Source organism: Trachurus japonicus, chromosome 6 (genome assembly GCF_045865225.1).
Source record: "Trachurus japonicus isolate A0001 chromosome 6, Traja_1.0".
Lineage (NCBI taxonomy): Eukaryota > Metazoa > Chordata > Actinopteri > Carangiformes > Carangidae > Trachurus > Trachurus japonicus.
This window is the reverse complement of record NC_140912.1, coordinates 23687003-23700837: the sequence shown is the minus strand read 5'-3', so window position 1 is coordinate 23700837 and position 13835 is coordinate 23687003. Positions and strand designations below refer to the sequence as shown.

Below are 13835 nucleotides of genomic sequence, written 5' to 3'. Positions count from 1 at the left end.
GCTGTTGCAACAGGAAACACTTTGTGGCCTTCTCTAGATTACATTGGTTGCGCTGTTGCCAAGACAACAGCAATTAGAAAAGACTAGGTTACCACGCAGAGAGCGGTTATGTTTCCGTAGCAACCAAGGTCAGGGAGGATGCTCTTGGTTTACCTAAATCTCAGGAATAAGACAGATACAACATACTTATTATTGTTCCTAGTACGAGGAGGAGGAGGAGGAGGAGGCAGCAGGTTCATGCAGAATCTGTTTTTTTTATTTATTTTATTTTATTTTTCAGTTTGCACCGGAGACGCTGACGGTGGGAAGTCCTTAAACATCTGTGGGGGACATCGCTTACGTAGTTTATATATATTTTTTAAAGGCTATTGAAGATCACTTTTGCACACAGGAAAAACTGAAAATGCCACAAACGACAAACCATGACATTAGAAAGAGGAAGTGTGTTGTCCATCCATAACCCTCCCCTTGTTTTCAGCACCCAGCAGCCGGGGGACGAGGACAACAGACATCGTGTCCTCCTCCTCCTCCTATATGTAGGTCTGTCTGTCTGTGTGTCTGTCTGTGTGCGCCCCGCTGCGTGCGCTTCCTGTAATTAGTTGATTATCACAGCATGTTGTCACACACCAGCTTACACAAACACACTGTAATGACAGTGACATACCGCGGCCTCCTTAAGCCTTTATCTGGAAGATAGTATTTACTGTGCTTATGCAAAACTAAGCAGCTGCATAACAGTCACTGCACTCGCACACACACTTATACACACACACTTAGACACACACACACACACACACCTCCCTCTGTCCTGCTTTGTCGACCCCCGTCTCTGATCTATTCTCTACTTCTTTCATCCCTGCATCATCTTTCCATTTGTAGATACCTTCTTCCCTTTGCCTTAAACCCTAGTAAGTCCGTCTCTCTCTCTCTGTCTGTCACACAAACACACACACACATCTCCACTTTGGTGTGTAACCAGAGGCTAGGAGAACACTTAATCCCTCTGCACCTGCTTTCCATACCACCATGACCTCTCCGCAGCTGCCCTGGGTGTGTGTGTGCTATTTTTTTTTTTTTTTTTTTTGCCTTTTGTTTATTATACATGTTCACATATTAGCAAATTTGCATTAATGTGCAGACTGTGGGGGAGAGAGAGAGAGATGGTGTATGTGTGTGCCAATTTGAATAGTTGTGGATGTGTTTCTATATGTGTAGGTTTTGTTTTAATAACACATTTGAGCTAAACAGATGTTCTCTTTGTGCACTTTGGTCCACGCAGCAGATGGATGTAATATCAAATCAGCAGCGTTATGAATGATCCTATACGCTGCAGGAGAACAGACTGCATGGATCAGTATTCAAATTTAATATGATGACACTTACACACTGTCTTGTCTGCTCTCCGTATGTGGTACAAATGTGTTAAAATCATTTCAACTTCATCGCAAAGGCACATGCCCACTGTCCATTGGCTGTACAGATACTACAGAAATACATAAGAAAAACATGATGGGGAAATAAAATACTGATTTGATCCAAATGAAAAAATGTTTGCACTTACTTCCCCACTCACATGTGCATTAATAAACTCCCTTATTTACTTACAAAGAAGCTCAGACACAGGGACAGCGAATGAGTACATGTTTTCTACCACCACATATAGTAGAAAATACATCAATCAATTGCTTTTTCCTCCCCAGCACAGAGGTAATAATATATATTTACAGTTAAAATGTGCAAGCTCAGAAAAAAAAAACATGGTGAGCAAAATTTAAACAAGTTTATTGACATAAAATATATACAATCAGTGTTAAAATGTAAAAAAAAAAACAAGAAAAAGAAAAAAAAGAAGCGTAAAAACAATATATATATATATATAAAATTACCTCTTTCCAAATCCATATAAGAAACAAGCAAGTTGGTTGTTGCTGTTCAGCAGTTCTGATATTAATGCACAGCGTTCAGTGCATGGTAGAAAAAAGAAAGAGAGAGGACAAAACACCTGATTCCCTCTAAAAGGTCTGGCTACCTATGGCTTCTTCCTCTCTTGTGCGTCAATCACTCTCTCTACATCTCCATTTACACTTACTCCTGCCTCTCCTCCCTACAGCTCCCTCTTTGTTCTGTGGAGGAAGGGGGGAACAGGAGGTGAAAGGAAAAAGGCAGAATTGCTGCCTTCTTGTGGAGGGGGAGGAGGGGCGAGGGTGGAGTGACCACTGTGTGATGGAGGGGGAGAGAGGAGAGGAGCAGTAGTTTCCATCAGGAGGAGGGCGACCAGCAGAGCTCGGCGTTTTATCCCTCCTGATGGAGGACGCGCTTGTTGTATTATCACCAATAGCCGCTAACAGAAGCCTCCACGCTCCTGCATTTTGTTTCCAATTGTGAATCCACAGGCTCTCAGAGGCTCTCACACACACACACGCACACACACAGTCACACACACGCACAGTCAGTCACACACACACGCACCTCACGCACAGACGTGCCTCATGTGGAAGTTGACCACATACTCTGCGTTGGTGCGCTGGACAGAGATGGCGAAGGGTTCAAAGGGATGGAAGGTAAAGGCGACCAGGCGTCGTACGGCGTGATTCACCGGCCGTCCCAGCAGGCCCGCCTGGATCTTAAACTTCAGCAGGCCCGAGTCACGTGCGTAAAACCTGGAGGGTGAAGGAGAGAGAGAGAGACGGACAGTTATTAATATTACACTGTCTTTACATAATTTGTTGTATGTCACTGAACGTCAAATTAACTGTCACTTTGTTGTATGTCATTGCTATATGTTAGGCCTACTGTCTCTATTCTTCTTTTCTTTGTGTCACTGTTGTTATATGTGCTTTTATTGTCTATATTTTAATGTTATACTCCCCCTCTCCCTTGCCCCTTAGGAGGTCTTTCACCTCCTACCAGGCCATTGCCCTAATAAGCAATGGCAAGCTTAGCAATTCTTGCCTGGTTAAATAAAGGTTTACTACTACTACTACTACTTCACGTCTAGATGCTTTCTATCAACAGAGGAAACAAATCATCATCATTATTATTATTATTATTAATGATTAATCTATCAACTCCTCTCTGTAATTCGTTTTAATCTGCAGCTTACTTTTAAAAGCAGCACATAGGCTTCTCCAACTCCAACACTGCGCTAAAAATAAATTTCTCTGCCTGTTGCTGTGAACTGAAATGATTTAATTATTAGTTAATAGTCAGTCAGGTGAGGATGAAACAATATTGATCACTCAAACAAACTGGAAACAATCGTTTACTGGTCTGATCTCAGTTTGTGCCGTCAACCTGAAACCATTTACAAGGACGTTTCCAGGATATTTCAGTGATGATCTTAAAGGGACAGTTCAACATTTTGGCAAAATGGCCCATTGCCATAATCCCTATGGTTTTAAGAGTTGGTTCGTTACCTTTATTAGTCTGTGAAAGCTATATTTAGAACGGTGGAGCAGAGCCGCGAGCTGCTCAGAGCTACGCTACGAAGGCTAATGGGATTTGGTTTCCCTCATCAAACTCATCAAATACACAATCCAACAACTCCAAAACGCTCTGGTGGACAAGTTGTGACCTGCACATTCACGACGCTACGAGTTGTTTTAGAGGTAAATGCAGAGACTGCTTGCCGAAAAACTGCCCCCGACGGGAACGCGCATCAGCGGTTTTGCATGGATTTACCCTGAAAACAACTCTGTCTTGTAACGTTCTGTTATTATCTCATAGCGTGGTGAATGTGCAGGTCACAACTTGTTTAATGAGGGAAACCAAGAAATCCTGTTACCCTCCGTAGCGTAGCTCTGAGCAGCTCACGGCTCTGCTCCGCCATTCTAAAAATAGCTTGCACCGACAATTAAAAGTAACGAACCTACTGCTATGACTATAGGGATTATGGCAATGGGCCAGTTTGCCAAAATGTTGAACTATCCCTTTAACGCTCTGCATACTGTCTGATCGATGAGTATGGAAAGTATGTACAGTAGTATGCGGTTTCGAACACTTTGGCACGCTGTCCGTTTTACACGTTTGTTTTCTTCTCTGTGCTCACATACTGTTTGTTCATTAATTCATTCACTTATTGGTGGACTAATGTATACCTGATGGGATGGTCTCCACACGTCTTCGGTCTCTCCATCACGGACACCCACTTGTCGTCGTAACTGAAGAGGGACAGGTCGAGGTAAGGGCTGCTGCTGTACGACTGAGCGCTGATGGGCAGCTGGCCCAGCAACCGCCGCACCGCCTCGGTGTGGCCTCCGTATTTGGCGTTCACTATGGTGTCCTTAAACCTGAGGCAACGGGAAATGTCATTAGATAATTACACATTTCCTCCGACAGTGTGGCCTTTATGTAAATATCTGCAGTCTTATAGGAGCGCCTGCTTCGACTCTGCTCTCCGCTTCATGCAAGTGGTAGAAATCTGGTTAGTGGAACGTACTCCCGACTCCCTCCCCGACATCATTTTCACCTCTCTAACATCTAATTCTAGCCTATTTCCTCATTCAAACCTTTATTTTCCCCCTGCCTTCCTCAGCCAACCACCCACCCACCCCCCGCTGCTCCTCCCTCTTCACCCTCCACTGAGGATTGTGTCACCTATGCTGCCAAATTCAATCATAGCTCCTCCAGCCGCAAAGACTGTCTTAATATCTCCAGTCGATATCCAGATTAAGTCCTAAAACTCCTTCCTTGTCCTCCAGGCGATCGCTGCTGATCTGCCCCCCCACCCCCGTTCCTAACCATGCTCTTCAAATCCCCCCTGACATTTGGCTGCACAATTTCAGGTGCAGTTTTTTTTTTTCTTTCTTTCATTCAGAAACAGCCAGGAGGTCACTCTGACGTACCTCCTCTGGACCTGACGGGCGTAGTTGTTGGATGAAGCGGAGCAGGGGAACTGGACGGCCTGGCTGTGCAGCGTGGCGTTTCTGAACAGGTCACAGAAATTCTCAAACAGCTCCAGCAGCTGGTCGGAGGTGTTCTCAAAGACGGCCAGCACCTCTGTAGACACCATGTTGTACACCACAAAGAAGGACGGCTGGGAGAAAAAGAGGAGTGGTGATAAGAATAAAGGCTTTCTCTGATAATCTCTTTTGAAGGCATTTTTTCTCTAAGTATGAGGCCTCTACAAGAATTAAAAAATAAGCGTATCAGGGAAAAAACAGAGGTATTTACTTATTTTACGCTTTAGCTTTTATCGATGGTAAAAACCAGTGGTGTGCACTGTGCAGTTACTTTTACATATAGTTTAGAGGCATTTTATTGTGCACAGTGACACATACTGCAACACATTTTGGCTATAGCTAGTCACACATAGCGAGTATACTCTAAAAAAAAAAAAAAGTCCACAAAATGATGCTCGCTCTTCTGATCCAGTATTTGTCAACACAACTTGGTCACAGCACATGACTAAAGCCCTTTTCACATAGGACGCAGTGTTTTTCCATGTGCACCGCGGGGTACAGCACAAGAGCGCACCAGGACCCTCGCACAGCGCACAAATCACACGCCCTTTGTATCTGACAAATAGGCAGAAGAAAATCCCGTCATTAGTTCTTCTGAGAAGGAGACGAGTAGCAGCAAACACAAGTGGTCTGTGGATCGATCACTTAAAAAAAAAAAAAAAAAAAATTGTGCCTGCAGTGTGGGAACACTACTGTACATGCGTACCGCCCCACCGAATAGACGGTAGCGCTGCCGAAAATAATTCTTAATTGGATGATTCTGAATCGATGCAGTTATGTCACATTATCGATTTTTAAATTCAAACAATTAATTCTTGCATAGAGAATTTGGTGGCTAACGTGTCCTTTTTAGTTTAAAATCTCCTCTGTTGTTGTCAATAAACACACCTGGATACGGTGCTACAACCGAACTAAACAGCTGTTAAATGAGTGGCTGTTTGCCTGTCACTCAAAGCATTCAGGATGTTTCAATATCCCACATCCTTGAGTTTTACACAGCTGACTTGGCAACATAGAAAATTGAGGATATGATGCATCGTATAATCGGATCGAACCGAATCGTAGGCTGGTGAATCGTGATCGAATCGAATCGTGAGGCCAGTGAAGACGCACACCACTAATAGACGGGCAATTGAAAAAACTCTGCTCTTATATTTGACACTGCAGCTCTACGTCGTGCACAACAACAACAAAATTGTTTCTTTTTATCAACATGTTTACGCCCCGCGCAACACACTTAACACTCTGCAAGAAACAGCTGCTGGTCAAGCTAGCTTCAGATCAGCCTGATGCTGCCACAAGTGGGCAGCAGATTACATGACGCATTGAGACAGGCTAAATTAAATCTTTCATGGGGCCGAGTGCTGGTGCGAGATCAATTCAGTATTCTTCCTGTTACCTGATCGATAAATAAAACTGTTGGTTCAGTGCGACAAAATTATATTAATAGTTTATTCTTCGTCGGTGAGATGGAAGCATTTAATGAGCAAGGCCGTCAGAGTGCTTAGATTTCATACAAATATGAGTGAGCTTTGATCAGATCTATTTACTGTCACCGAGAATGAGACACAGGACTGCACAGAATCTGTAGGAGAAACGTGTCCTTGGAGACCTGAGCGAGGAATCCTTTTAATACAGCACCAACAACAAAAGACACGGGAGAGGCAGGGGAGAGCAACAAAGAGAGCAGGGGGAGGAATTCAGAAGTGTGTGTGGACTTGTTTTTATATCCAAGTGGGGACTCGTCTAAACCTGAACACACACTAACCCAATCAAAAAAAAAAGAAGAGAAATCAAAGGCTCCAATGGGTCCAGACTGCTTTGTGAAGGGTAAGACTGTGTTTTAGCGATCATAGGTGATAGATGATGCATTATAATGGAGATATCCTCACAGGGATATAAAACCAGACTTAAATGTGTGTGTTTGTGTGTGTGTTAATACCTGCGAGGGGTCAGTGACTCTGAGTGTGACCACGTCTTCGCTGGTGTATTTAATGAAGAGGTGATGCTCATCCAGCAGCTGCATCTTCCACATCCTCAGCCTCCTCAGCTGATCAAAAAACTGGAAGAATCTGACGACACCAAACAAACGTCTAATTAAAAAACCCGGGAGCTGGGTGAACTGAACTGATCAATAACAGAACATCAAACATCAGCACATTATTGGAAGCGAAACAGTCGACTGTGGTAATGAACCATTAATTAAACTCAAACAAAACATGCAAATTTAGCCGCAGAACGCATTTCAAGCTAAATATAAGAGCTTAACTAATTAATCAATTAACAGCTTATTATTCAGAAACTATTTTGATTATTTGAGAAATCACACATTCACTGTTTCAGATATATACATACTGAATTTCATTTATAAGAGTAAGAGTAAGGCGTATGAAAATTCAATTCAGTTGTGGAAATGATTTAATATACAGCAATAATTTTAGACTCTTACAATTTAGCAATGTACTCTTTCCTCAAGGGAGCGAGAGAACTTTAAAGTAGAGATGTGACCTGATGAATATGCTACTGATTTATCTGATTCATGAACAGGATGTGTGCAGGTAACATTTATAGAGACGGACAGAGATTTAAATGTGTTTTCCCTTTTCTCAACCAGGACTAAATTAATGACGGACCAGATTTAATAAACTGAGCTGTCTGCAGGTCTCCTCTCTTCTCCAACCACACACTGACAACCAAGTCCAGCTACCACAGAGTATAATATTCATTTAAAGGATGGATAGATACAGTTTTTAAATTTAGACCCAACCCGTTTTAACTCTGGACCCTCTTCCGTTTGACTGTGAAAACAAAAATGGACGGAACACAAAACTGTGACTGTATCTGTGTGATTTTTATCATTAAGTCAAAAAAAGTGAACTACTGTGAAATAATTTGTCTATCGGCCGTGAGCTGTTGAGAAAGAAATCTCCAGACCTGTACAAGCAATTAACGCCACTGGGCAACCATGGTAATATGCAAATCACCACTCAAGTGCAGAAATTTTCAATGAAAAGAAGTTGAGACAAAGGTACATTGTGTCGTACTTTCTGTATTTTAGCAGTCATTTAACAAAAAGTGCGTCAGAGGACGTGACCACACGGGAGCTACATTCACAATTTATTGAAGCTGGTTTTGGGTTAGGATTATGGGACTCTGTTGTTTTTATTAGATGTGTTTCCTGACCTCCTGTTAAACACAGAACAGTGTTATATATTACATGTTCTGTTGATGATTGCAAGAAAAATTACTATTAATTAGAGGAAGTCTAACCCGCCCAAGATCGACCTATTTACCGTACCTATTTTTATGAGAAGATGGACCCCAGTTATTGACTATCTTGCCTAAGACTCTTATACCTCAAAATTTAAATAACTACTGTTATTATTATCATCATTTCACTTATTTCTTATTAAATCATTGTTTTTATTTATTGTTTGAAATGTCCCTTTTTGTAGTTACAGAACTAGATAAATGCATTTATGCTCTACCTTTATACCTTTATACAGTGATATCTCTTCATGATGGATGAGGCTCAATCTCAATATGTTTTGTTTGTTTGTTTTCTTTTGTAATGTAATTTCCTGTTAATGTCCATTAAAGGCAATAAAGTAAAGAAGAAGAAGAAGCTGGTTTTATATCATGATTTTGGTCTCGAGTGACCAACTATACATGTACAGCACTGTGCTGTTAACTCTATCCGTGACACGGATAAGCAGCAGAGAACGGCTGAATGGCTCAAGGCAGGTGAGCGATAAAAAACAAACTAGATGGGAACAAAGTGGAGAGGGTTCTTGCGTACCTCCTCTTAGCGGTGGCGCTGCCATCCTGCTCAGCCCTCCTCCAGAGGTAGACCAGCAGCCTGTGCTTCAGGGAGTTGATGGTTTTGTCGGTGTACAGGCGAGGGAAGCCGGGCTGGCTCTCGGCCTGAGCCTCCGTGTAAACTGCAGAAAGAGTCAGGAGGTCGTCCTCATAACAGAACCGTCCGATAGTCCTCACGTCCAGAAACGTCCCCTCTGGAGTCACCTGGTTGTAAAGGAGAGATGTGAGAAGAAAAAAAAGAGATTGCTTGGATGGATGGATGGATGGATGGATGGATGGATGGATGGATGGATGGATGGATGGATGGATGGATGGATGGATGGATGGATGGATGGAACTATTCATCCCTGGGAAATTCTTCTGCCAGGATGCTCCAAAGGGAAATGTGCAAGGAAAATAAATAGAATACAAAGAGGAAATATATGATAAAAATATTTCCTACAATGTCTAAAACAATAAAATAGGGAGCAACCTAGACATAGGTAAAATACTGTGCTACATAATTTGAGTGCAATAATCTAAAAACAATATAATACTAGGGCAAAAGGGCTGAAACATAATTTCAAAATGAGGTATTTTGTTGCTAATAAGATAAGAAGAAACTTTATTGTCATTGTACAACGAGATGCAACGCAATTTTGTTCAGCAGCAATCCCCAGCAGCAGCAGCAGCTAGTATCTAGCATTAAAATAAGATAAGATAAGACAAAGCTGATGTCTGGAATTGTTCCTCTTTTCACACAGCTACATGTAGAGCAACATTTTATATTTCCATGAAATGACTCACCTGAAAGACGTGAATGGTCTGCTGCTGGACCGACAGGACAGCCAGGATGTTCCTGTAGAGGTAGAGGCCCTGGTTGTGGGACAGGATGATTTTGTCACACTTGAAGGACCTGGTGTCACAAAGCCTGCCCGTGTGCAGGTCGATAATGTGAAGCGAGTAATCTTCGAGAGGCGACCGAGGATTAGGAGTCACAGATTCGTTGTTACGATACACCTAGTGGGAGATTTAAAAAAAAAAATATGGATGAAAACAGTGGAGTGGTTTTATCATTTCTTCCAGTTTCATTGTGTACGGTATATTTGTAGTAAATCTGACGGTGTTGTTACCTCAAAGAAGTATGGCGGTGGCTCCTCTGGGACATAAACGGCCGAGCCAACAATAACATAGCGGCAGTCGTCTGTGAAGAGGCTGCACTCCCTGTTCAGGTGTTCTCCATTTGAGGCCACATTGGTGACATGGAGCAAAGAGAAGAAGCGCTCAAACAGACGGCCTCGAATGTTGAGGGAGCGCTGGTCATTGGCCGTTAGAAGAGTCTCTCCCTCTTGGCCTCTCAGCAGGTCCTGAGCTGCCTGGCAGCCTTGGTATTCATATATCTGGAGGAAGAACAGCAAGATAGACGGAGTTGGTTTCAGTCAATGCCATGAGGAGAAATGTGGAGAAAGTAAGACAGAAAATGAACAAAGAGTTTCTCTCCTTTTACCTCCAGAGAAGTCTGGTCAGAGGAGAAGGCGATGAAGCAGCGTCCATCTGGTGAGAACTTCCTCAGGAAGCAGGGGGGCTTCTCCACATTGACCACAGTGAAGTTGGGGAAGAGGTTCTGGTGGAAGCAGCGCACTCTGTACCAGTGAGCTCCGGGTCGACCTGAGCAGATCCTGCGCCTCTCGAGACGATGAACCACGTTCTGATTCTGGATGCGTCTGGGTTTCAGGGTTGGAGTGTCCTCGTCCATCGCTGCGATCATCAGGGAATGATCTCAAACCTCCTCCTCTCAGTAGGTAAGATAGACAGGCGCAGAGTGTGGGGAGAGGACTACATCACAAGCGCAGCCCCGTACCTGTGTTTTCATTAGAAAGTGAAAAGGCACAGGACAGATGAGGACTTGACTCAAAGCTACAATAAAATGGAAAAGATAGTAACACTCTAGTGCTACATAAATATATTATTTAATTAGTGAACACACTAAATGTCCATGTCAGAGGGACACATACATGTTTTCATAAGGACCCAAGTTAAAGCTACGTTGTTAGATGTTCACGCATGTACAGCAAAGTATTCAATGGGCTCTATGCACAGCTCCACCACTTCCTGAATTTAAGGCAGGTCCTTCATTTCCTGTCTTACATTATTGGACAAACTGATTAATCCAGGTGTGCCTGACCATTGTTGTGAGGTCAGACACACCTGGATTAGTCAGTTTGTCCAATAATGTGAGACAGGAAATAAAGGAGCTGGCTAAAGTTCAGGAAGTAGTGGAGCGGTGCATAAAGCCAATTAAAACCAGCTACATTTTCAAAATACCTCAGCAAGGAACTAGTAATTATAATAATGTTTATTTATGTTGTTTTCAGACCTAGTTAGCAACATTTCCTTGCATTCATTTTGGACTGAGTCATGTTAAAGTTACATTGTTAGATGTTCTAACACAGCAAAGTATTCAATAAATAACGTTTGTTTATCAGACATAGTCAACAGGCTATTTAAGTGACTAAAGCATCATTTCCTTGCAGCCATTTTGAACTGAGTCATGTTAAACTAATGAACTGTTAAAACCATAATCATACACAATAATGTGAACAACACAGATTATATACAGCAGGTTCAGACCTAGTTAAAAGGCTATTTAAGTGACTAAAGCATCATTTCCTTGCAGCCATTTTGAACTGAGTCATGTTAAGCTTATGAACTGTTAAAACCATAATCATACACAATAATGTGAACAACACAGATTATATACAGCAGGTTCAGACCTAGTTAAAAGGCTATTTAAGTGACTAAAGCATCATTTCCTTGCAGCCATTTTGAACTGAGTCATGTTAAACTTATGAACTGTTAAAACCATAATCATACACATTAATGTGAACAACACAGATTATACAGCGGGGTACAACAACACAAAACAGTAGCAGCTACTTGTACGTGACGACAGTTTAGAATGCGTCTAACTGTTGACGTAAATTTACGTACAAGACGTGACAGAAGCACTGACTAACTAACATTATTAACTGCTCTCTCTCTGTCCACATTCATTTAACTGTTTATATTACCGGGCAAACTTCTCAGTGAACCGCAGGCAGGCACCGTCAGTTATATCAGGAGACATCTGACTTTATCCCACCACCGACAGGAAAAGATTTGTGGCTCCTCCAAGTTCAGCAGCAGCAGCTTTTTGTTGTGTGTTAGCAACAACGACAGACACCTAACAGTTAAAGAAGTTAAAGGGCTCTCGAGCTCGGCCAGTTAACAGTTTAGCTTGTACTTCCTCGTCGAGAAACATTCACCTCTACTAAATAATTACCCCGAGCGACAGAAAGTGTAAACCTATCGCATTTCTCTTTAAAACACCACACAGACAGACAGGCAGCCTGAAGCATCAACGGGTCCAGGAGCAGCAGCGGCTAAATGATTGTTGTGAGTGAGCCGCTTCCGAAACGTAGTAGAAGAAGAAGAAGACAGCAGCGACGCACAGTGACAGCGCCGCCACGTCGTCCTCAGGCGATGAGCGGTACTGCAACCAGCAGGAAACAGATACAGCAGCTGAATCAATGAAATTGGGTTTCATATTGTATTAAAGCAGAAGTAAGTGGTCCGGTCGTTTTCGCTAATGCTGCGTTCCAGGCAGGCTTTTGAAATCGTAAATTACAGCTTCAAGTCACAACTTACGACTTTGTAGCGTTTCAGGCAGTTTTTCCGACCTGTTTTACCGGTGAAAGTCACTATAACGGCCACTCGTAACTTCCGACCGGTGAACTCGTACCAGATCGAACTGGTACCACTTCACGGTCGGAAAAATACGAGTTTCCTTGAACGCACCATAACAGTCCTCGTCCCTACGTCGCCACATTCACGGCGTCCCTTGGCTGCACACACAGCCCTGCATGCCGTTCTCTCTCCTCATTGGATAAAAACTGTAGGATACGATAAATGTTTTCTCTTCGGCTCAGAGCAGAGCAGAGGGACTGAGAGACCCGTGTTTCAGTCCAAACACTCTATGTAAGTGATTGCTGTCGGAAGATATAACTATTTAAGACTTATATTAACACAAATATATCACTTACTTCTGCTTTAATCAATGCAGTGATGCGCAATATTAGTCATTAACAGATATGTAACTCAACTCAACCCAAACTTCATTTATTTTTTTAAGTTTTTTGGCGGGGGGCACTTTCAAAACAACCAAAGTTGAACAAAGTGCTGTAGCCTACAGGTCAATAAAAACATACCAAAAACCATAAAATAGCTACACACGTAAAGTGTAATAGAATACAAACTATAACTACATTTTTGCAGCCCAAAGTAGACAGTAGACAGTCTTCCTGTTCACATCTCTTTCTTGTAGTGAAACAGCCACAGAAATTTTGAGCTTAACTTTATGATGTTGCTGCCATCTTTCTACCATCCTGTTTTTTTTGGGGGGGGGGGGGGGCGTTTTTGCCTTTATTTGACAGCACATAGTGAGATAGACAGGAAAGGGGGAGGCAGAGAGAGGGGGAATGACATGCAATGACATGCGGGATTCGAACCGGGGACGCCTGCGTTGAGGACTGTAGCCTCTACATGGGGCGGCCGCCTTAACCACTGCGCCACAGACCGCCCCCCCAAACTTCATCCATAGAGCACTTTCAAAACAACCAAAGTTGAACTGCTGTTGAAGTGCTGTAGCCTACAGATCAATAAAAACATACCAAAAACCATAAAATACACACGTAAAGAATACAAACTATAAGATCTTATTAAAATACTGTAAAAAAAAAACTAAAAAAAAACATACGTAAAGTGCAATAGAATATAAACGATAAGTTATTATTAAAACACCATAAAATACATAAGTAAAGTGCAATAAAATACAAACTATAGGCCTAAGTAAACAAATAAATACAAAAAAACTCAACCGAATGCCAGGGAGAAAAGGTGCAATTTTAGGGAGGATTTAAAAGACTCTATTGACACTGACAACCGGATGTGCATGTCAACATACGTATACTGTATATTGTTTATTGATTATTGATTATTGAGAGAAATGGATATAGGCCAATGCATTTCTTAATTTCT

General features: G+C 42.3%; 1 protein-coding gene across 1 annotated transcript; it reads right to left on the bottom strand.

Annotated features, from left to right (window-relative positions):
• Positions 1 to 2000: 2000 nt before the first annotated feature.
• Positions 2001 to 12225, bottom strand: det1 (DET1 partner of COP1 E3 ubiquitin ligase). Its single transcript, XM_085779919.1, has 9 exons — positions 11831 to 12225; positions 10267 to 10620; positions 9893 to 10159; positions 9567 to 9779; positions 8761 to 8984; positions 6904 to 7033; positions 4845 to 5035; positions 4098 to 4289; positions 2001 to 2660 (listed from the first exon to the last, which is right to left on the bottom strand). The coding sequence occupies exons 2-9, from the start codon at positions 10525 to 10527 to the stop codon at positions 2471 to 2473; spliced, it is 1668 nt and encodes a 555-aa protein (XP_085636045.1). The 5' UTR covers positions 10528 to 10620; positions 11831 to 12225; the 3' UTR covers positions 2001 to 2470.
• Between the last annotated feature and the right edge of the window lie 1610 nt (positions 12226 to 13835).